This window comes from Oncorhynchus nerka, linkage group LG14 (assembly GCF_034236695.1).
Source record: "Oncorhynchus nerka isolate Pitt River linkage group LG14, Oner_Uvic_2.0, whole genome shotgun sequence".
Taxonomy (NCBI): Eukaryota; Metazoa; Chordata; class Actinopteri; order Salmoniformes; family Salmonidae; genus Oncorhynchus; species Oncorhynchus nerka.
Window position 1 is genome coordinate 49,052,667 of NC_088409.1, and position 22,165 is coordinate 49,074,831.

The window sequence follows — 22,165 nt, forward strand, 5'->3', positions numbered from 1 at the left end:
GCTTTGATTGGATTGATCGTGTCAACATCATACTTTCAAAAGTAGCAAGCTAGCAGTCATCATCATGAATCATGTGACAATCTACTGGTCAGTTATTGATTTGGGGTAGAGTTGGTGTTGGGTTGGCCTTACCAGATGTGCGTTGAGCCTCTCGCTGGCAAAGTCAGGCATCCCCCACACTGTCTTACTGGAGGACAGCCTCAGGTCTGTGTTCTCCAACCACTGAAGAAGATCCTGGATCTCCATTGTAACATCTTGGACCTAGGGTAGAAAAAAAATCATAAATACACCTCTGAAAACCATATTTACTAATCTGTTATGATTGCAATATTTTAGATTTTACTAAGTCTGATTCACCCCTAGAGGGCACCACAAAGCAGATAATCATTCAGTACTAGTGATATTGCAATGTTGGGAGAAACCTAATAAGTAGTTTGGCCTAAGATTTCTAATAAGTTTGGCATCTCTTTGCATATGTGATAGTGAATAAGACAAAGAGATGGAGTGATCATGAAAAATAACTTGCCACTTAGTCTATTCCCAATCTCTCCTCACCTGACTGAGGTTGTTCTCCAGCTCCAGCTGTCTGCGCTCTGTCTCACAGCGGACAAACTCCCAGCGTTCATTCAGCTGCTCCAGCTGTGGGTGCAGACCGTGAGGGCTGTCCCCAGTCCCCACATCCAATAGGCCCCGTCCCGCCTGGTTCAAAGACTCCACCGTACGCACGTGGGACATGACGTCATTACGCAGCACCTAGAGTGGAGAGGAACATAGCAGCACACTTGATGACAATACTGTAATACACATGATATTTGCACACAAACAAATCTTATGTTCAGAGAAATTATCCAATAGTATCATCCTTCCTCAAACACACACATACCCATAGGTGTCAGAAGCTTTAAAATGGCATTGATCCCAATGCATTGTGTTGATTCATTTAAGTCACAAACCTTGTGTTTGGCCAGCTCTATCTCGCATGCCTGCAGGTCGATGCTGATTGGCCGACTGCTCTGGAGGAGGTCGGCTGTGTGGGAGAGCCAGGTGTGCAGCTCATCCAGAGTGTTCTGGAACTGACCCAGACCCAGCAGGGAACACTCCAGCTGATGCTGCAACCACAAGTAGTGAAAACACATTAACACATTGTCCCACCTCTTCAATACCATAACCCAAGCCATTAAAAAAAAAATACTGAACAGGTGTCGGTTTCCTGAACACAGGCTAAGCCTTTTCCTAGTGTTATGCAGGTGAGTGAGGACCCAACAGCGATTCAACAGAAACAGAGTCTTTTAATGTCCAAACAGGGAAAACATAAATCCTCAATCTTTACAGGAGATGTCCAAACAGGGAAAACATAAATCCTCTATCTTTGCAGGAGAGTCCTCCTTCTAGTAGTAGAGGAGAATTGCAGGGCTAGCGGCAACAGACTGCAGGTCCCTCTGGGTAGGCACGGGCCGTAGAGGACAGAGACACCTGCTCACACGCAGCATCTGATGAAGAGGCAGATTACGACAGGACGGAACAAGGGCAAAGCAAACAAGAATCCGACAAGGACAGAAGCAGAAACAGAGAGATAAATAGAGACTTAATCAGAGGGCAAAAGAGGAGACAGGTGTGAGAGAGTAAACGAGGTCGTTAGGAGAATGGGGAACAGCTGGGAGCAGGAACGGAACGATAGAGAGAGAGAGATAGTAACCTAATACGACCAGCAGGGGGAAACGAAGAGAAGAGAAAGCACAGGGACAAGACATAACATGACACCTAGACTTAAAAAAACATCCTCAATGGAATTTCTTAATCCAGTACTAGGATTAATCTGTGTCTGGGGAAACCAGTCCCAGCCAATTGAATTGCACATATTGATGAGTGATTGAGTGGAGTCTAACCTGTCTGCTGACAGTCTCTGCCTCCAGGCTGTCCCAGCGCTGTCTGAAGTCACACAGGGGAGAGACAGATCCGGGACGCTCAGAGCCTGGAGACAGCCTGCACACAAAGCGGTGGTTCAGGCTCTCCATCTCGATCTTCTTCTGGTATAGCTCCCGTTTAAACTCCTGAGGAGAAACAGCACATGTTTCATATACACTTTACAGAGCTGGCAATGTAGAAAGAACTGTCAGATTCAGCAAAAGACTCAAAGGCTTAAAGTGACAATTATGGAATGTCTTGCTTATTGCTATTATGATATTTTATTGGTTTGAATTTAGGAAAGAGTGGGAGCTCTTCAGTGGGTTCTGTTTGTGTAGAGTAGACTCACCTTGAGATCACACAGCTGCTCTTTGACTGACTCCAGGTCAGTTCCTACCAAGAACTCCTCTGTGGATCTCAGCTCTGCTGACTTGAGCCACTCGAAAAGCCCCTGTGGAAAAACAAGACATTTATTGTTTTTATGTTTAAAAACATAATTCCTTCATATACACACAAGTTTGTGTCACAAGAAACTATGAACAGTTGCTACAGTTGAAGTTGGAAGTTTACATACACCTTAGGCAAATACATTTAAACTCAGTTTTTCACGATTCCTGAATTTTAATCCAAGTAAAAATGCCGTTACGATCACCACTTTATTTGAAGAATGTGAAATGTCAGATTAATAGTAGAGAGTTATTTATTTCAGCTTTTATTTCTTTCATCGCATTCCCAGTGGGTCAGAAATGTACATACACTCAATTAGCATTTGGTAGCATTGCCTTTAAATTGTTTAACTTGGGTCAAACTTTTCAGGTAGCCTTCCACAAACTTCCCACAATAAGTTGGGTGAATTTTGGCCCATTCCTCCTGACAGAGCTGGTGTAACTGAGTCAGGTTTGTAGGCTTCCTTGCTCGCACACGCTTTTTCAGTTCTGCCCACACATTTTCTATAGCATTGAGGTCAGGGCTTTGTGATGTCCAATCCAATATCTTGACTTTGTTGTCCTTAAGCCATTTTGCCACAACTTTGGAAATATGCTTGGGGTCATTGTCCATTTGGAAGACCCATTTGCGACCAAGCTTTAACTTCCTGACTGATGTCTTGCGATGTTGCTTCAATATATCCATTAAATTATCCTACCTCCATGATGCCATCTATTTTGTGAAGTGCACCAGTCCCTCCTGCAGCAAAGCACCCCCACAACATGATGCTGCCACCCTCGTGCTTCACGGTTGGGATGGTGTTCATCGGCTTGCAAGCCTCCCCCTTTTTCCTCCAAACATAACGATGGTCATTATGGCCAAACAGTTCTATTGTTGTTTCATCAGACCAGAGGACATTTCTCCAAAAAGTATGATCTTTGTCCCCATGTGCAGTTGCAAACCGTAGTCAGGCTTTTTTATGCCGGTTTTGGAGCAGTGGCTTCTTTCTTGCTGGGTAGCCTTTCAGGTTATGTCGATATAGGACTTGTTTACTGTGGATATAGATAGTTTTGTGCCTGTTTCCTCCAGCATCTTCACAAGGTCCTTTGCTGATGTTTTGGGATTGATTTGCACTTTTCGCACCAAAATACATTCATCTCTAGGAGACAGAACGCGTCTCCTTCCTGAGCGGTATGACGGCTGTGTGGTCCCATGGTGTTTATACTTGCGTACTATTGCTTGTACAGATGAACGTGGTACCTTCAGGCATTTGGAAATTGCTCCCAAGGATGAACCAGACTTGTGGAGGTCTACAATTTTTTTCTGAGGTCTTGGCTGATTTCTTTTGATTTTCCCATGATGTCAAGCAAATACGCACTGAGTTGGGGGGGGGATAGGGGATGGGGGGGGTAGGGGGGACATCTTCCCTCTTTCTTTCTACGTGTCCTTGTTTTGTATGTCGTGTTTTGTATTATTTGTTCTGCACCCAGAACTCTGGGTCTTGTTGTTCCTGTATGCTCTTTTATGTTTAGATAAGAATTGTATACTTGTCATGTATACCTATACACCATTCTTGTGTGTGTTTAATAAAAATATTTGAAACAGAAATACATCCACAGGTACACCTCCAATTGATTCAAATGATGTCAATTAGCCTATCAGAAGCTTCTAAAGCCAAGACAATTTTCTAGATCTTTCCAAGCTGTTTAAAGGCACAGTCAACATGTAAACATGTAAACTTCAGGCCCACTGGAATTGTGATACAGTGAATTATAAGTGAAATAATCCGTCTGTAAACAATTGTTGGAAAAATTACTTGTGTCATGCACAAAGTAGATGTCCTAACCGACTTGCCAAAACTATAGTTTGTTAACAAGAAATGTGTGGAGTGGTTGAAAAACGAGTTTTAATGACTCCAACCTAAGTGTATGTAAACTTCCGACTTCAACTGTATGTATTTTGAAGTGGTGAAATAACTTCCATATTGAACAATGAAACATGCGATCCTGTTGACTTGTACAAGTGGCGACACTGAGGCTGGCTTCCCAGACCTCTGGTATCGACTGTGTCTCTCGCAGTTAACACCATTTGTTTCCCATTGGCAGGGAAGTGCACAGTCTGTCAGTCACTCATCACCAACACTACAGGGAGCTAGAGTCTGGTTTCTGCCATTGCAATGGACATAAAAGACTAGTGGAGTTTATTGTTGGCTGGTTGCCACTGCACTGGGGGAGTTAAGAGGAGAAGCGGCAGCCAATCGAAGCTATGTGACAATACAGATATGTTAGTGACCGGCTCCCACACACAGACACACTCACGAATGCACGCATGCACTACACATGCATACACGCACACATACTGACTTAGAATACGTGGACAACTACAAATACTTAGGTGTCTGGTTAGACTGTAAACTCTCCTTCCAGACCCATATCAAACATCTCCAATCCAAAGTTAAATCTAGAATTGGCTTCCTATTTCGCAACAAAGCATCCTTCACTCATGCTGCCAAACATACCCTTGTAAAATTGACCATCCTACCAATCCTCGACTTTGGCGATGTCATTTACAAAATAGCCTCCAATACCCTACTCAACAAATTGGATGCAGTCTATCACAGTGCTATCCGTTTTGTCACCAAAGCCCCATATACTACCCACCATTGCGACCTGTACGCTCTCGTTGGCTGGCCCTCGCTTCATACTCGTCGCCAAACCCACTGGCTCCATGTCATCTACAAGACCCTGCTAGGTAAAGTCCCCCTTATCTCAGCTCGCTGGTCACCATAGCATCTCCCACCTGTAGCACACGCTCCAGCAGGTATATCTCTCTAGTCACCCCCAAAACCAATTCTTTCTTTGGCCGCCTCTCCTTCCAGTTCTCTGCTGCCAATGACTGGAACGAACTACAAAAATCTCTTAAATTGGAAACACTTATCTCCCTCACTAGCTTTAAGCACCAACTGTCAGAGCATCTTACAGATTACTGCACCTGTACATAGCCCACCTATAATTTAGCCCAAACAACTACCTCTTTCCCAACTGTATTTAATTTATTTATTTATTTTGCTCCTTTGCACCCCATTATTTTTATTTCTACTTTGCACATTCTTCCATTGCAATACTACCATTCCAGTGTTTTACTTGCTATATTGTATTTACTTTGCCACCATGGCCTTTTTTGCCTTTACCTCCCTTCTCACCTAATTTGCTCACATTGTATATAGACTTGTTTTTTTTATTATTTATTTTTTTTTTTTTTACTGTATTATTGACTGTATGTTTGTTTTACTCCATGTGTAACTCTGTGTCGTTGTATGTGTCGAACTGCTTTGCTTTATCTTGGCCAGGTCGCAATTGTAAATGAGAACTTGTTCTCAACTTGCTTACCTGGTTAAATAAAGGTGAAATAAAAAATAAAAAATAAAAAATAAATACTGTACACACGTACCTGCATGGTGTCCTGGTAATGTAGAGCCATCTGTAAAGATTCCTCCAGTGTTTTGTGACACTCACTCCAGAGTTTACTCAGGTTGTTCCATGTGCAGTAGAGCTATGGAGTCAGTGATGTCGTTGTTTAGAAACACATTGGAAAAGGATTGTCTTATGGAGAATGAATATTAACATAAATGTTACCGCCTCTCACTCCTCACCTCATCTAAGCTCTTGGTGACATCAGGTTTGTCTGTATCCCCACATGCTGACATCAGGTCCATTCCCAGAATGCCAAGCGTGTCCAGGTCCCCCTGTAGACTGTCGATGTCCTCCCTGAGTGTCTGTAAGGCGATATTGTCAGGGGTGAGAGATCCCACAATGGAATCAGTAAGAAGGGAGATAAATTGAAGCAGACAGCGTAAAGTACATTTTTGGAAAAAAAACACATTCACTGGAAATTGTACTGAACTATTTCATTTATCTTAAAGCAGCTAAGATCAAACCAACAGCTCCACTGTCCACAGTTACCTGCATAGTCTCCAGGCTCTGGCGGATGGTCTCTGAGTCTGTCCTGCTGGCGTTCAGGTCCAGGACAGCCTGTTGGGCATCGTACAGGCCGGCCGTCGCATCACTAACATCACTCCAGAACTTGAGAGCCAGGTCCAGCAGGTTGAGCAGCCAGCCATCTCTCTCCTGAGCCTGCCTCTGAGCCTCCTCCCACAGCTGAGTCAGGCTGGACACCCGCTCCTGGATTGCTAGGGAGAAGACAGAATACAGTCATTATAATACATTGCATTTTAGTAATTTAGCAGACACTCATACACATGTTAACCACATATCACAATCATTGCAAGTCACAGTGACATCTGCATTTTCTCTCAAATTACTTTCTCTACACACTCCAATTTTTTTTTAACCCATTGTAGGTAACCTAGGCAGCATCTCTGTCAAAGTTGTTTCAAGATAAATCCAAGATTCCCCCTCTCCAGATGTGTGCTGCTAAACAGAAAAGCTCCAAATTGATTTAAACAACTCACATGAAAGAAAGTTACACACCCTTTATACTCCCGACAATTGAATGCAAAGAACCAACATTTTGGGCACTTCGTGATGAGTGTACCTGTACCGATGGAGGCGTCCCCAGCTGCCTGTGTGTTGGCCAGGAGCTCATCAGCCTGGGTCCCTATACTCCCTAGGCCCAGTTCCAGCTTGGAGAGCTCAGCCAGAGTGTGCTTGTTGTCCTGTAGCTGCTCCTGGATGCGTGGGGTCTGACCCTGCAGAGAGGCTGGGGACTGCATGTGACCAAGCAGACCATCCAGACTCTCTCTAATCAGCGTCATCCTCTCATTCAACTACAGAGACAAGACACCATTGTGTCACTGTGTGTATGTGATGGTCAAATGTTTACATGTTTCTATGTGTATAGTCTATTCTCACAGTATGCAGAGTCTGGCGAGACTGCTATAAGTACTGTATTTACAGTAAGTATACATGCACCATGTGTGTGTCTTTATGTGTGTGTGTGTGTGGGTGCGTGTGTGCGTGCATGCGCTTTGGGTGTGTGTGTTTGTGATGCATGTGTGTCTTCATGCATGCTTGCGTGCGTTCATGCAGCAGTGTGTGCATACTGTCACCTGTGTGTATCTGGGCAGGGACTCTTCCAGTAGATTGGCAGCCTCTCTGACCCTGTCCCTGATGGCCCTGTGCTGCTCCTTAAGCTCTGTGGCGCTATGACATAACTCCTCCCCCTGGGCGGGACTAAGCTCTGACAGACGTTTCCCCAGCGAGCACAGCCGTGCTATCAGAGGTCTATGCTCTGCTATGGACTCCCTTAGGCCCTAGGTGAGAAACGGTTAGGGGTTATAGAAATAGATTCTTAGTCACATAGATCTGGGTTGTATTCATTAGGGCACACAGTAGTAAAAAAGGACAGTTTCTTATTGGACAAGTTCAGGTAGTTCCTCCACATTTTCTTCCATTTGGTACCTAATGTTTATGACCCAGATGATTTTTTGGGCATGGTAAAGGAATTGTTGAGTGCACGTAAATGGCTATGTTTTAGAAACGAGGGGTCTCATTTCTATCCCTGAGAACTGTTGAAGAGGTAAGGTAACACGGGTCACCTTGTCTCCTTTCCATTAACTACCTAGGAGAATAGAGATGTCTTTTATATACCTGTGGGAATGTTCAATGGTTTCCTTTCAAGTAGATTAAAGTACTCTAATGAACGGAGCTGAATAATCTACAAGGGAAGAACAGTAGAACAGCACATTTGAGCAGAAAACGGAGGGGGAGCTATGAAATCTAAAAGGGCATCATTGTTGAACGGGGGGGGAAAAACTTTTTAAAGAATTGGCACTCCACTCAAAGGCAGGTCTCTGCTACCTGTAAGAGGTCCTGTTGTTCTCGGAATGCCTTGTAGCTAATGGTGCTCAGGGAGAGCTGGCCAATGAGCGCTTGGGTTTCCTGTAGCCACGGTGACACCTCAGCAAGGCCCTGAGTGAACTGGACCAAGAGGGACTGGGCATGCTCCAGCTGCAGGACCACATGGGAGTTGGTGGCTGACGTGGTGTTGCATTGTTCCTGTAAGGCATCCAACGGGATCTGGGGAGATCGGATGACAACAGCTTTAACGTCACCCGTATGCTATTAGCTTGTCTCGTTTGTTTGAACGTTTTATAGTCAGATGTTATCATGGGTAAGATGGTACAGTATGTACCTGCAGGTCCCCTATTTCCCCTTCATCACCGTATGTCTGCAAGATTTCAGCGATCTTCACCATCTTCTCAATGTTGAACTTGTGTTGCAGAATCTCCACCGCAAGGATCTTCATGTACACAACACAAAAGCATGGCATATTTTACAATCTAAAATGAAGGTCATGTAAAATGCTGTGCAAACACACAAGCATTTGCAGACCAAGACATATGTTCAAACATCACACATCATCAGACCTCTATACAAATCTACATAGGTGGTTGTAGAACAAAACAAAGCATATGTAGAGGTGGATGAACAGGCTTGTATAGGCTGGCCCTAAGGGACAAAGTAGCTTTTAAAATGCAGTTCCAATGGGTCTCTTCACCTTCTGTTCATAGAGTTGGGCAGAGATATGCTCAGGCTCCAGAGTAATAGCTTTGAGTTGCTCCAGGCTCAGGGCAGTGTCTCTGAACCAGGCCATCTCCTTCACCACAGCCTGCTCCAACTGACAATAACATACACATACAGACAGGTTAATAAAAGGTTAATAAAAGTACACATTGCTGTCTAGTTGAAGTGTGTGCCGAGTTCCTACTACTTCCTACTTCCTCCTTATCAGAAGACTGTCAATATTGCCTAAATGCACGGGACCCAATGAGTAGTCATGACCCGGGTGTAAGCAGTCCATCAACCTCATATCAGTTATGCACACGGGCAACATTGCTAAGCCCCGCCTCTTACCCTCTGTCTCTCTGCAGCACAGAGCACCGTGTCTCCACCCCCAGTCTGCCCCCCAGCAGGCCCCAGCAGTTCTCTCTCGATGCGGCCCAGCCACAGGTGGAGGTCTTCCTGGCTGGAGGTGCAGCGGCTGGATGCCTCCAGGGCCTGCTCCAGTCTCTGCAGCACGTCGCCACTGGTCAGGCTCAACACCGAGCAGCGTATCCTCAGGCTGTCCACACGCTCCTGCACCTGCTGGGCTTCCTCCTCTGTGGGGACCACACCAAACACAAAGACGTGTAGGATTAGCATGTTGCTAGTCTTAGCATGTGGATCATCTTGTCATTTTGGTGCTCGTAGCATGTTGATACTCTTAGCATGTTAAGTACCCTTAGCAGGTTGTTGCTTTTAGCATGTTTTTACTATTAGCATGTAGCATAGGAGGTTGTGGCACTTTAATTGGTAATGACTGGAGTGGAATAAGTGGAATGGTATCCATGGTTTCCATGTGTTTGATGCCATTCCATTTGCTCCGCTCCGGCCATTGTTATGTGTCGTTCTATCCCTTAACAGCCACCTGTGACATGTCGCAACCCATGTTGTTTCTCTATGTAAGTCATCTGTTGATGGATTTTGTTTATTGGTAAGGGTAAACATATACAAACACATTGATTTTGCACCATCATTTATGTTACCTGAAATCATCTCCTTGAGATCATGACCGCTCTGTTGAATTTTCACCAAGTCAGCGTTTTTCGCCTTGATCTCTTCCACCACAGCCTGAGGGGTATTACAAAAATATGATTTCTCCGCCCACCAGCCTCCACTGGTACATAAACATGCCATATATGGCACAGGGTATACAGTGCCTTGTGAAAGTATTCACCCCCTCTGCATTTTTCCTATTTTGTTGCCTTACAACCTGGAATTTAATAGATTTTTGGGAGTTTGTGTAATTTGATTTACACAACATGCCTACCAATTTGAAGATGCAAAATATTTTTTATTGTGAAACAAACAAGAAATAACTTGAGCGTGCATAACTATTCACCCTCCCCCAAACTCAATACTTTGTAGAGCCACTTTTTGCAGCAATTACAGCTGCAAGTCTCTTGGGGTATGTCTCTATAAACTTGGCACATCTAGCCACTGGGATTTTTGCCCATTCTTCAAGGCAAAACTGCTCCAACTCCTCAAGATGGATGGGTTCCTGCTGGTGTACAGAAATATTTAAGTCATACCACAGATTCTCAATTGGATTGAGGTCTGGGCTTTGACTAGGTCATTCCAAGACATTTAAATGTTTCCCTTTAAACCACTCAAGTGTTGCTTTAGCAGTATGCTTAGGGTCATTGTCCTGCTTGAAGATGAACCTCCGTCCCAGTCTCAAATCTCTGGAAGACTGAAACTTAATAATTTCCCTGTATTTGGCGACATCCATCATTCTTTCAATTCTGACCAGTTTCCCAGTCCCTGCCAATGAAAAACATCCCACAGCATGATGTTACCACCACCATGCTTCCCTGTGGGGATGGTGTTCTCGGGGTGATGAGAGGTGTTGGGTTTGTGCCAGACATAGCATTTTCCTTGATGGGCAAAAAGCTCAATTTTAGTCTTATCTGATCAGAGTACCTTCTTCCATATGTTTGGGGAGTTTCCCACATGCCTTTTGGCTAACACCAAACGTGTTTGCTTATTTCTTTCTTCAAGCAATGGCCACTCTTCCGTAAAGACCAGCTCTGTGGAGTGTACGGCTTAAAGTGGTCCTATGGACAGATACTCCAAATTCCGGTGTGAAGCTTTGCAGCTCCTTCAGGGTAATTTTTGGTCTCTTTGTTGCCTCTCTGATTTAATGCCCTCCTTGCCTGGTCCATGAGTTTATAACCCAACCGTGATCTGTACTTCTCCACAACTTTGTCCTGACCTGTTTGGAGAGCTCCTTGGTCTTCATGGTGCCACTTGCTTGGTGGTGCCCCTTGCTTAGTGGTGTTGCAGACTCTGGGGCCTTTCAGAACAGGTGTACAGGTATATATACTGAGATCATGTGACAGATCATGTGACACTCAGACTGGACACAGGTGGACTTTATTTAACTAATTATGTGACCTCTGAAGGTAATTGGTTGCACCAGATCTTATTTAGGGGCTTCATAGCAAAGGGGGTGAAAACATATGCATGCACCACTTTTCTTTTTTTTAAAAATTATTATTATTTCTTTTTTTAAGTATATTTTTTCATTTCACTTCACCAATTTGGACTATGTTGTGTATATCTATTACATGAAATCCAAATATAAATATATTTAAATTACAGGTTGTAATGCAACAAAATAGGAAAAATGCCAAGGGGGTGAATACTTTTGCAAGGCACGGTTGGCTTGCATACAGAAGAAACGTATACATAAATGATATCCTACCTTAGCTTTCTCCGTACCCTCGGGGAGGTGTAGCATTTCCCTCTCAGCATTGCGTAGCTCGGCCAGGTCCTGCTCCACAGAGATGAGCCATTGCTGCAGGCTGTCCACCCTCTCCTGGAAGAGCTTGGCCCTGGGCAGGATGAGCTCCAGACTGCCCCGCCTGTCAACCCCAATACACAACACCCATTACATTACAGCTCAGCCCACGCTGCCAACAACATGATAGCATAGCATAGCATAGCATTGCAAAGCAAAACACAACATGACATAGCATACCATAGCATAGCATGACATGAAGGGACAGCACCACAGTTCAATGAGCTGACCTGTTCACTGCATCTACCAGTAAGGCCTCCCATTTGTGTCTGAGCGTGGAAAGCTGGACCCTGGCCTGCTCCCCCTCCTTGCCTGGGAAGGCCTCGGCCATATGAGGGCCCTCCAGCATCATGGTCTCCATACTCTGCCTCCGGTCCTCCAGGAGGCGCTGCAGGAGCTGTGAGATGATAATGGATACTCAGCCATTGCCTTAATGTTGTTATGACCAGGAGTTTTACCTGACCACAGTACCTGACCAGGGAAAATGACAGTCTTACTCATTGTCTTTCTGATGGTGAACTCGTGGATATTTTCACAATGATAAAAAGTTCAAACCTGTGATAAATTGGGGAAGAGCTACTTTGGAACATCCAGTGTAATCTTACAAATGCTTGAAAATAGGCTACAACTATTGAGAAGTGAAGTGTAAAGCCAGAGAATACCTCAAATAGATGTATTAGGAGTTAGGACAACTACAGCTCAGACGACTCGGGTCTTAGCTTCAGAGAGTCATTGCTACTTGCTAGTCCTGAGAATTTACATTTTGGTACATGTGCCTTATTCTTGTCTCTCCTTCCTTTGTGTGAGTGCAGTGAAAGCCCCATCTCAAGTGTTAGACTTGCATTGTGAGGAGCCAGGCAGGTTTCACCTCACCCACTGTACTCACAATGGGAGCTGGTTCACACTGAAAGGTAAATTCCTGGGGAAAAAATGAACCCCGGGAATTGTAAGAGTGAACCTTCCCTATTCAGCACTGAATTCAAGGGATTTCATACAATAAAGGGAGCATTTTACTATTTCCATAATCTCAGTGCCATTTTCCATAGATAAAGTATCCTCTTGCAATTGATCAAACATTATAGTTACTTAGCCGTTGGTGCTTTGTGTAAGTTTAGACATTTTGTGTACCGTGTTGTAAATTGCTGTACCAGTCAAAAGTTGATACACATTCACTCATTCAAGGGTTTTTCTTTATTTTTACAATTTTCTACATTGTAGAATAAAAACTATGAATTAACACATATGGAATCATGTAGTAAACAAAAAAGTGTTAAACAAACCAAAATGTAATTTGGATTCTTCATAGTAGCCACCCTTTGCCTTGATGACAGCTTTGCACACTCTTGGTATTCTCTCAACCAGCTTCATGAGGAATGCTTTCCCAACAGTCTTGAAGGAGTTCCCACAAATGCTGAGAACTTGTTGACTGCTTTTCCTTCACTCTGCGGTCCAGCTCATCCCAAACCATCTCAATTGGGTTGAGGCCGGGTGATTGTGGAGGCCAGGTCATCTGATGCAGCACTCTGTCACTCTCCTTGGTCAAATAGCCCTTGCACAGCCTGGAGGTGTGTTGAGTCATTGTTCTTTTGAAATAGTCCCACTAAGCGCAAACCAGATGGGATGGCTTATCGCTGCAGAATGCTGTGGTAGCCATGTTGGTGTGCCTTGAATTCTAAATAAATCACAGACTGTGTCACCAGCAAAGCACCCCCACACCATCACACCTCCTCCTCCATGCTTCACGGTGGGAACCACACATGCGGAGATCATCCATTCACCTACTATGCGTCTCACAAAGACACAGCGGTTGGAACCAAAAATCTCTAATTTGGACTCATCAGACCAAAGGACAGATTTCCAAATGTCTAATGTCCATTGCTCATGTTTCTTGGCCCAAGCAAGTCTCTTCTAATTATTGGTGTCCTTTAGTAATGGTTTCTTTTCACCAATTTGACCATGAAGGCCTGATTCACGCAGTCTACTCTGAACAGTTGATGTTGACATGTGTCTGTTATTTTAATTCTGTGAAGTATTCATTTGGGCTGCAATCTGAGGTGCAGTTAACTCTAATGAACTTATCCTCTGCAGCAAAGGTAACTCTGGGTGTTCCTTTCCTGTGGCGGTGCTCATGAGAGCCAGTATCATCATAGTGCTTGATAGTTTTTGCGACTGCACTTGAAAAAACTTTCAAAGTTCTTGAAATTTTCCGGATTGACGGACCTTCATGTCTTAAAGTAATGATGGACTGTCATCTATCTTTGCTTATTTGAGATGTTCTTGCCACAATATGGACATGGTCTTTTACCAAAAAGGTCTGTCTTCTGTATACCAACCCAGAGACTGATTGGCTCAACGCATTAAGGAAAGAAATTCCACAAATTAACTTTTAACAAGGCACACATGTTAATTGAAATGCATTCCAGGTCTACCTCATGAAGCTGGTTGAGAGAATGCCAAGAGTGTGCAAAGCTGTCATCAAGGCAAGGGTGGCTCCTTGGAAGAATCTCAAATACAAAATATGTTTTGATTTGTTTAACACTTTTTTGGTAACTACTGTACATGATTCCATATGTGTTATTTCATAGTGTTGATGTCTTCACTATTATTATACAATGTAGAAAATAGTTTTTAAAAAATAAAGAAAAGTAGGTGTGTCCAAACTTTTGACTGGTACTGTACCTTCTGCTCTTGTAGCTGTGCTTTCACCACTTTGACCTCTGAAGATTGAGGCTTCTGATTGGCTGTCAGCTCCTCTATCTCACAGACCCAGGTCAACAGTGCTTCCAGGGATTGATGGAACGTTTCAGAATCTGCAAAATCATCTCTCAGACTCAAGGCAGATCTCATTCCCTGGGGGAAAAGAGAGCATGACACAGCATTAACTGTTTATAGTAACTATACAATATGAAACCACGGACATAATGGAACCATGCAGTAATATCAGTGCTGCCTTCATACAGAGGCGATTGAGATAATGCTAAATAGTCAATTCCATAAAAAACAGAGCAATACACTGGATATCTTACCCTCCAACGGTCCAGGCTGGAATCTTGGTCTGAACTAGAATGTCCGTCGCTATGCAGCTGGGATAGAAATATAAAAATCAACACACTGCACAAACTACTTTTCTGAAAAAGAGCACTGGTCAAAAACATAACACATTCTGTAGCACATGATGCTGAAGAGATGTTAAGGAGATTGCAGAGCGGTAAAGATGATAAGTTGAATTTCAGACGTTCAATGAAAGAATGGAATGGAAAGGGGGGAAAAAAGGAGCCAAATCCTAGTCTACTGTACTGAATAATAAGACACTTTAGAGAGGCTGTTTGTTGTTGAAGTTATATTGACCTCAGCGAGTTCCTCAGCTGCTCCAGTCAGAACCCTAACAGTCCTGGTGACTATGGGATCTCCGCCCTTCTCTCCAGAAGGGTACTCCGTCACCTCCACAATTTCTGTCACAACTGTCTCTGTCACTTCCGTCACCTCCGTGACCTCGTGGGAGGCCAAGGTCTTCCAGGACCAGGGGCTGCCCTCTCTAGAGTCTCTCCTCTGGAGACTTCCTTCTCTGGAGTCTCTCCTCTGGAAGCTGGCCCTCCTCTCCGCTGAGCCTGGGACTGAGCCAGGCTGGGCTAGAGGGGATCTCCCATGGGGGATCTCTTGGACCACGGCCTTCCTGGTCAGGGTGCTGTTCCTGGATGTCTTGATAGGGGAGGGGTGCCTTGCCAGGCATTGTCCAGAGTACTGATGGTGGTGACCGTGGGGGTGGGGGAGGGGTTGGTCCTGAGGGGTTTGTCCGAGGGAGGGGTGTTGCTGTGAGACACCTCATCCTCCACCTCATCCTCCTTTGTCCTGTCTGTCACCCTCTCCTCCTCCTCCTCCTCCTCCTCCTCCTCCTCCCTCTCTCTGACCACCTCCTCCCGCCTGGCCTCCCCATGGTGCGTCAGGGGCGGCGCTTGCCATTCATGGCGCCGCTGGTAGCACTCTTTCAGGAAGTCCTCGTCGGACCTCACCTGCTTGGACTTCTGGCCCAGGCAGCTGGGCCGGCTGATCAGATTACCCATAATCCTTCAGCCCAGGGGATAGTGAGGTAAAAGGCGAGAGTGGGCCCCTCTGCCATGCATGCAGGAGATCCTTCAGATGCCTAGAGTGAGACAAGGGGGCTTGGGGTGAGCATCCAACTGTAAAATCATTCCTCTTTGACCCCCCCAAAACAGTTTGATTTATGTGAAATGTTTTGTTGATCTCTGATGTTATTGGACCAACTTTGGATAATGCTAAATATCATATTATTTGCAATGTGCATGACTTGTGAAAGTGATCACTAACTGAAACATGGTGAAAACCACTACAACTGCAGAAACATATCCATGAGAGGTTAACTACCTATTCACTCCATCTCTATCCACGAGCCGCCACAGCCCATTTGTTGAGAGAGAGGGAGTAGTACAGTACAATCAACTGAAGCACAGCAGAGCCAGGGACTCCTGGCTGTCTTACTGTGCAGACAAGGCTGGTTCTTTGTCATCCTTGGACCACATGCACTGATCTGGTCTCTCTTGGTCTTGGATGGCCTGCAACGTTCTGGCTATTGAAATGTGTGTGACAGGCCTGTCCACTGAAAGCAGAATGTTGAAGGATACCCACTGTTAGGAAATCCACTGTTGAGCTCTGGCAGGCAGGACCAGTTCTCCCCTGCCAGCTCTAGCCCTCTCCGAGCCCGGCCCGGCCCTGGGGACACTATTTAGCCCATAATCAAATATGACATGCATAAAAACGCCCCCTCTTTTTTGTGTGTAGTAGGGGTGTAAGGGTGGCTGTGCTGGGGGAGGAGGGGGGGGGGGGCATGGCGGTTGAGGGCAGTGATGCGTAGTCGGGGAATCACAGATAAAAGATGTCTATGATGACACAGGACACCGTTCCGCTTTCCGATCTGCTTGTGATGACCTGACATAACTGCAGAGACACTGGGCTCAAGAGGCATTGTAAACAGGTTGTACTGTACAGTATTGTGAATGATAATAGGAGCATGATGGCTGCTGTGGCTGATCACTAACAAATCATATCATCCCAACAATTTGGACTGTAAGCCAACATGTTCAAGTATTTAACCTCTTTGCATGGCTTACAATGCATCATTTTCTAAGAGTTCATTGACTAATTCCAACATAACTGCCATGAGTTTTTATCCATGACTAGGGACGGTTTCAGACTGTCTGTCAATTCTCCACAGTATGGTCATTTGTAATGACAGAGGGTTCATAGAAGAGTGTAATTATCCTGGCCTATAGGGGCTGAGGTGGACCCATCAGGGGCAACCAGGGAGGGGCTCCTCTATACTCTGCTGTTACTGCTTCCTCTGAGGTCAGAGTGGATTAGTGCCTGTGGATCGACAACAGGTCATTCCAGGTCATGGCTGGTCGCAACTGGTCTCAGATGGTCAGGTCAGATAAATTGGGGAAGTTCGCTCCAAAAAACCTGCCAAGAGGGTTTTCTGTTTTCTGGCTCGCTGGACCAGAAGACGCCAGATTTGACAGTGCCGTCTTGCTGGCTGTATCCGCTCTTTGTTTTCTTCTTACAATGAATATTCAGTATTGACAGGTTAGGAGCTCGAAACAATTAGCTGAATGACTAGATTCGGCTGTTCGGCTTGTAGTAGAACACAACCTCATTGCGTCTCTGTCAGCAATTTCATGTCATACTGTAATTCTATTCTATTCATAATTCTATTCAGTTCATTCTGTTTCACAGCCATGGTCCACATGAAATACCAGGATGTGTATGTCTTCTATTATATAATAAGGCTGTCGCTGAAATGAACATTTTTGATTAGACCTCTCCATGTGCATTTTAGTAATTACAGTCGTATTATGCACATGTCTGCAGCCCAGATGATGTAGGCCATTGCATGGAACCCAGGGGGAATCAGAGAGGAGAGTGGCTCACAGACAAAGCCCCAGCTCAAGATCAATGATTACCCTGTTAGCCTTAATCACAGCCTCATATTCCCCAGAGGAGAACCAGAGAGAATCTGCGGCCAGGCGGCTGTGTCCATGTTCAGTAGGTTAACAAACCAAGGCAAAGGGTGTGCCATGTCTGACTGGCTATTACACCTGATGTGCTCCCATATGGTGCAGAAGTGCAGAAGAAGGCACTGCATCTCAGTGCAAAATGTGTTACTACAGACCCCGGTTCGATTCCAAGCTGTTTCACAACCGGCTGCGATTGGGAGTGATAGGGCGGTGCACAATTGGCCCAGCGTCGTCCGGGTAAGGGTTTGACTGGGGTAGGCCGCCATTGTTTTCTTAACTGACGTGCCGAGTTAAATAAAATAAAATGTGTAGCCTGGAATTCGAACTGATATGTCCTGTTTCCCCCACTGTTTCACTTCAAAATAGAAGACAATGGAAACAGAGCATATCAGGTTGGATCCCAGGCTACATGAGTGTGCTCCTGTAAACCAGTCCTATGAGACATACTGCATGTAGCGTGAAGATGCTGTGAGTAATCCTGCTGTCATCCACACTTACTACATTAACAACGAGATGCAATCTGAAAACAAACACCGAGGTTGCTAATTACCGCATCAATCTAATCAAATAAAGTCGAACAGTCTTTTGTCACATGCTTAGTAAACAACAGGTGTAGACTAACAGTGAAACACTTCCACACGGCCCTTCCCAACCACGCAGAGAGAAAAATAGAAAACAATAGCACGAGGAATAAATGCATATCGAGTAACGGTAACCTTGCTATACACACAAAGTACTAGTACCGAGTGGATTTGCAGGGGTACGAGGTAATTGAGGTAGACATGTACATATAGGTAGGGGTAAAGTGACTAAGCAACAGGATAGATAATAAACAGTAGCAGCAGCGTATGTGAAGAGTCTAAATGTAGTGCAAAAAGGGTCAATGCAGATAGTTCCAGGTAGCTATTTGTTTAACTATTATAACGACCAAATTAACAGTTATGTATTTCAACTCCACTGTATGGTAATTGGGTCATTCTAAGAGCCCATCCTCCAGGTCCATCAAAATCTAAAATAAACTGCAAGGCCATACAGAAATGTAACTAAGAATTCAAACGACCCAAGCAATCATTCTGCAACAGGCTAACCAATTGTTCAACTATCCTGTTTTGACATATTTTAATAAGACCATGTTGCTACATGATACGAATGTGCACAGTAGCTAGTTCTGCGCTAAAAGCTGAAGCCAGACAACCACTTCACCGAACCCATATCTCAGATGACCCGGTCCAATCCACCACTTCACCTCCCCTAGAAATGACCCTCGATTTAGACTCTGCCCTTTGTGTGCTCTCAAGACTGATGTATGATCCATCCCTGCAGACCATTTCCCGATGAATCCAATTTAGTCACAATAAAGGGCTACTCTGCAATATATGGAACACGCAGTGAGACCTGAAAGGGCAGTGAAATGTCTGATACTATGAACTCAATCGTTACAAATTGAAATCTATGTATCACTGATAAAGACACGAGACAGTTTGGATGTGTGTGCGTTTCTGTTTCGGCGAGTGTCTGCGAGAAGCACAGTCCCATCCCACACCTACACCAACATACACTCACACACAAAAGAGAGTCTGGTGTTTTGGCACAATTGTTTCAGCGTGTATCCAAACCCCCCCAAAAATGGATCCAACGATGGGCAAACCCGACCATTGATTCCATTAACCATAGAATAACAATCATGAATTACAATCTTAGAGCCCCACAAAGATAGGCCAGTCACAATTCACGGAGGGTCTCTATGTGGTAATCAAGATAGAGGTCTTCTAATTAAAGCTGACAGCTGTGCGTTCACCAGTGAGACAGATATGAAAAAAGGTCATCCGTTCATGACTAAAACAGAACAAAGCGTGCCACAAACGATTGTGTCAAACTGGTTGGTTGATTTTTGGTTGACCTCACATTGCATCTAGGAAATAACATTACATCTCGAATAAATTAAACCCATAATTCAAATTGGCTATGGTAAGACATTATGTGATGGTTGCATCCAATGGTGAAATTGTTTGATATTTTGGTGAATTGCATTTAAAACAGCACATGCTGGGCTCTAACACCACAATACTATTTTTTATCATTCTGATCCTGACAAAAGGTAGCAATGGTGCATACAATTTCCCCAATTTCACATATCAAACTCACTACTTTCTTCCTGAATCAAATCTGTAAATTAGAACATTCTATTTTGCACATTATTACTGCACATTACCATTATTGTGAAGACATTATACTTACAACTGTATCAAACAATCAAAAAGACATATTTCCTACGTGTGGAGTAAAAATAAAAACATACTTCTAGGTTCACATTCACTGTTCAGACTCGGAACTGTCCCTTTGAGCCAATGTGGACCAGTGAACCAATGGCCATAGCCACTTTGCATCATCGCAAGCTCTTCCGAGCTGCAATCACAGATGAGTAAACTCCTACTGAACTTTTCCTATAAGCCAATCCAGGCCTGGTGGCAGTTTTGGCGGTTTGAGATTTAGGTGACGCACACTTACCCTGGAGCAGAGACGAGCACAACGGCTAGAGCAAAGGAATTCAGCTAGTCCTCAGTCACCATTCAAAAAGGAGAGAAAAAAATCCTGCCTTGTTAGAGCATCTTTTAAATGGCCTCCCTCCCCTCCCAAGAAGTCTCCTCACACACATGCATATTCTCTCACAACTCACTCAGACATCCGCATATCAAAACACACTTTCTAAACAAAAACACACAAGGCCTGATAACCCATGCTTTCCCGTTGCCCACAGCCACAGGCAAACAATGTCCTCCTCTCCCCTCTCACAGCACCACCCTTCTCCCCTCCCACCGGCTCCGCTCCTCTCCCCTCTCACAGCACCACCCTTCTCCCCTCCCACCGGCTCCGCTCCTCTCCCCTCTCACAGCACCACCCTTCTCCCCTCCCACCGGCTCCGCTCCTCTCCCCTCTCACAGCACCACCCTTCTCCCCTCCCACCGGCTCCGCTCCTCTCCCCTCTCACAGCACCACCCTTCTCCCCTCCCACCGGCTCCGCTCCTCTCCCCTCTCACAGCACCACCCTTCTCCCCTCCCACCGGCTCCGCTCCTCTCCCCTCTCACAGCACCACCCTTCTCCCCTCCCACCGGCTCCGCTCCTCTCCCCTTTCACAGCACCACCCTTCTCCCCTCCCACCGGCTCCGCTCCTCTCCCCTCTCACAGCACCACCCTTCTCCCCTCCCACCGGCTCTACTCCTCTCCTTTTCTCCTTTGTTGTTGGAGCTCCGATAGAGGAATTCCTTCCTTGTTCACACCACCAATAGGACGATGGTGCACCCGGATCAAGACAATGTAGTACCAACGGCTCAACTAGATTCCCTCAGTTCCCAGCCAGGAATAGTTCTCACATTGAGGTCACACTCTGGTAGCTCCATATGACCGTAGACCAGTGGCACAATCCACACCGCTTGTGCTCCTGTACCAGACAGTTAGACAGCGAAGTGCTTCCCTTTACCTTTCTCCATTCGCTTTCCCTCCCTCAATCCCCCCCCTTTGATAGCCCCTCCCCTAGAAGGTTTTATTTTGGCTCTGAAACTCCATGCTGCTTCTGGTGAAAAGAGAGAGAGTGAGAAAAAAGCTTTCTAAAGAGCCCCGGGCTGCCCTCCTCGAAACATTCACATGCCTCCAGCTGCCTCCAGTCCCTTCTCTCTGTCTCTAGCTCACACAGCGCCGGCAGGGGCGAGCAACGCAAAGGCCACAAAAGGAGGGACCTTCACCCACCCACACCCAACCCCCATCTCCATTCAGAGTCAGTGCAGCAGCCTCCACAGCAGAAACAAAGACAACTAATTACTGTAAAACATCTCTGATTTACTTTTTTCAAATCACTTCCAGACCCTTACAACTCCAATGATAAATCAAAAAGCGTACATGAAGACGAAACTGAGAAAATTGGATGTGGGCAAAATAGACCTCTCTGACTCCTGGGAAAGCAATGATGGAACCCTGTGGATGTCATTTATCAAACTACATTTGCATCTAACTACATCTCAAATATACAGTAGCATCTACATGTGATTTGTCTTTTTACATTAACACTATATAACCTAATTGCTTTATTTCCTATCCTACCTATTACATGGAGACTAAGACTAGGGAAACCAACACCCCAGTTGAATGAAACCAGCTAATCACACATTCATGTGATCACCTGGAGATGATGTGTGTAGTGATCTCTCCCCGGGATCAGAGCTGGGATTATTACTAGCTGTGAGTAAGTGGACAGGTGCAGGGCAGCAGGTGCACTGGAAGCCCTGGAGGACAGGTGCGTTTTAGGTCACCCCCTTCAAAGAGGTGTTTATTCCCTGAAGCCCTGAACAACCTAATTTAACATGTCTGTCTGTCTGTCTGTCTGTCTCTCCTTATCTTTCTCTCTCACTCTCTCGGTCTCCCTCTTCCATAATCTACACAGTCTTTC

At 45.1% G+C, this 22,165-nt stretch overlaps 1 protein-coding gene across 1 annotated transcript in view; it reads right to left on the reverse strand.

Annotated features, from left to right (window-relative positions):
* The window catches only part of LOC115142255 (plectin-like), a 139,922-nt gene that overhangs the window by 17,458 nt on the left and 100,299 nt on the right, over nucleotides 1-22,165 (reverse strand). The window contains exons 37-56 of the mRNA XM_065027205.1: nucleotides 15,043-15,504; nucleotides 14,721-14,777; nucleotides 14,374-14,544; nucleotides 11,925-12,091; nucleotides 11,599-11,758; nucleotides 9,878-9,962; nucleotides 9,207-9,451; nucleotides 8,851-8,970; nucleotides 8,485-8,592; nucleotides 8,151-8,369; nucleotides 7,400-7,603; nucleotides 6,886-7,117; nucleotides 6,294-6,520; nucleotides 5,984-6,106; nucleotides 5,782-5,883; nucleotides 2,255-2,356; nucleotides 1,887-2,051; nucleotides 954-1,109; nucleotides 556-753; nucleotides 133-261 (exon numbers count right to left, since the gene is read on the reverse strand). Coding sequence (XP_064883277.1) covers nucleotides 133-261; nucleotides 556-753; nucleotides 954-1,109; nucleotides 1,887-2,051; nucleotides 2,255-2,356; nucleotides 5,782-5,883; nucleotides 5,984-6,106; nucleotides 6,294-6,520; nucleotides 6,886-7,117; nucleotides 7,400-7,603; nucleotides 8,151-8,369; nucleotides 8,485-8,592; nucleotides 8,851-8,970; nucleotides 9,207-9,451; nucleotides 9,878-9,962; nucleotides 11,599-11,758; nucleotides 11,925-12,091; nucleotides 14,374-14,544; nucleotides 14,721-14,777; nucleotides 15,043-15,504 — 3,432 coding nt within the window. The remainder of the gene's footprint in view (nucleotides 1-132; nucleotides 262-555; nucleotides 754-953; nucleotides 1,110-1,886; nucleotides 2,052-2,254; nucleotides 2,357-5,781; nucleotides 5,884-5,983; nucleotides 6,107-6,293; nucleotides 6,521-6,885; nucleotides 7,118-7,399; nucleotides 7,604-8,150; nucleotides 8,370-8,484; nucleotides 8,593-8,850; nucleotides 8,971-9,206; nucleotides 9,452-9,877; nucleotides 9,963-11,598; nucleotides 11,759-11,924; nucleotides 12,092-14,373; nucleotides 14,545-14,720; nucleotides 14,778-15,042; nucleotides 15,505-22,165) is intronic.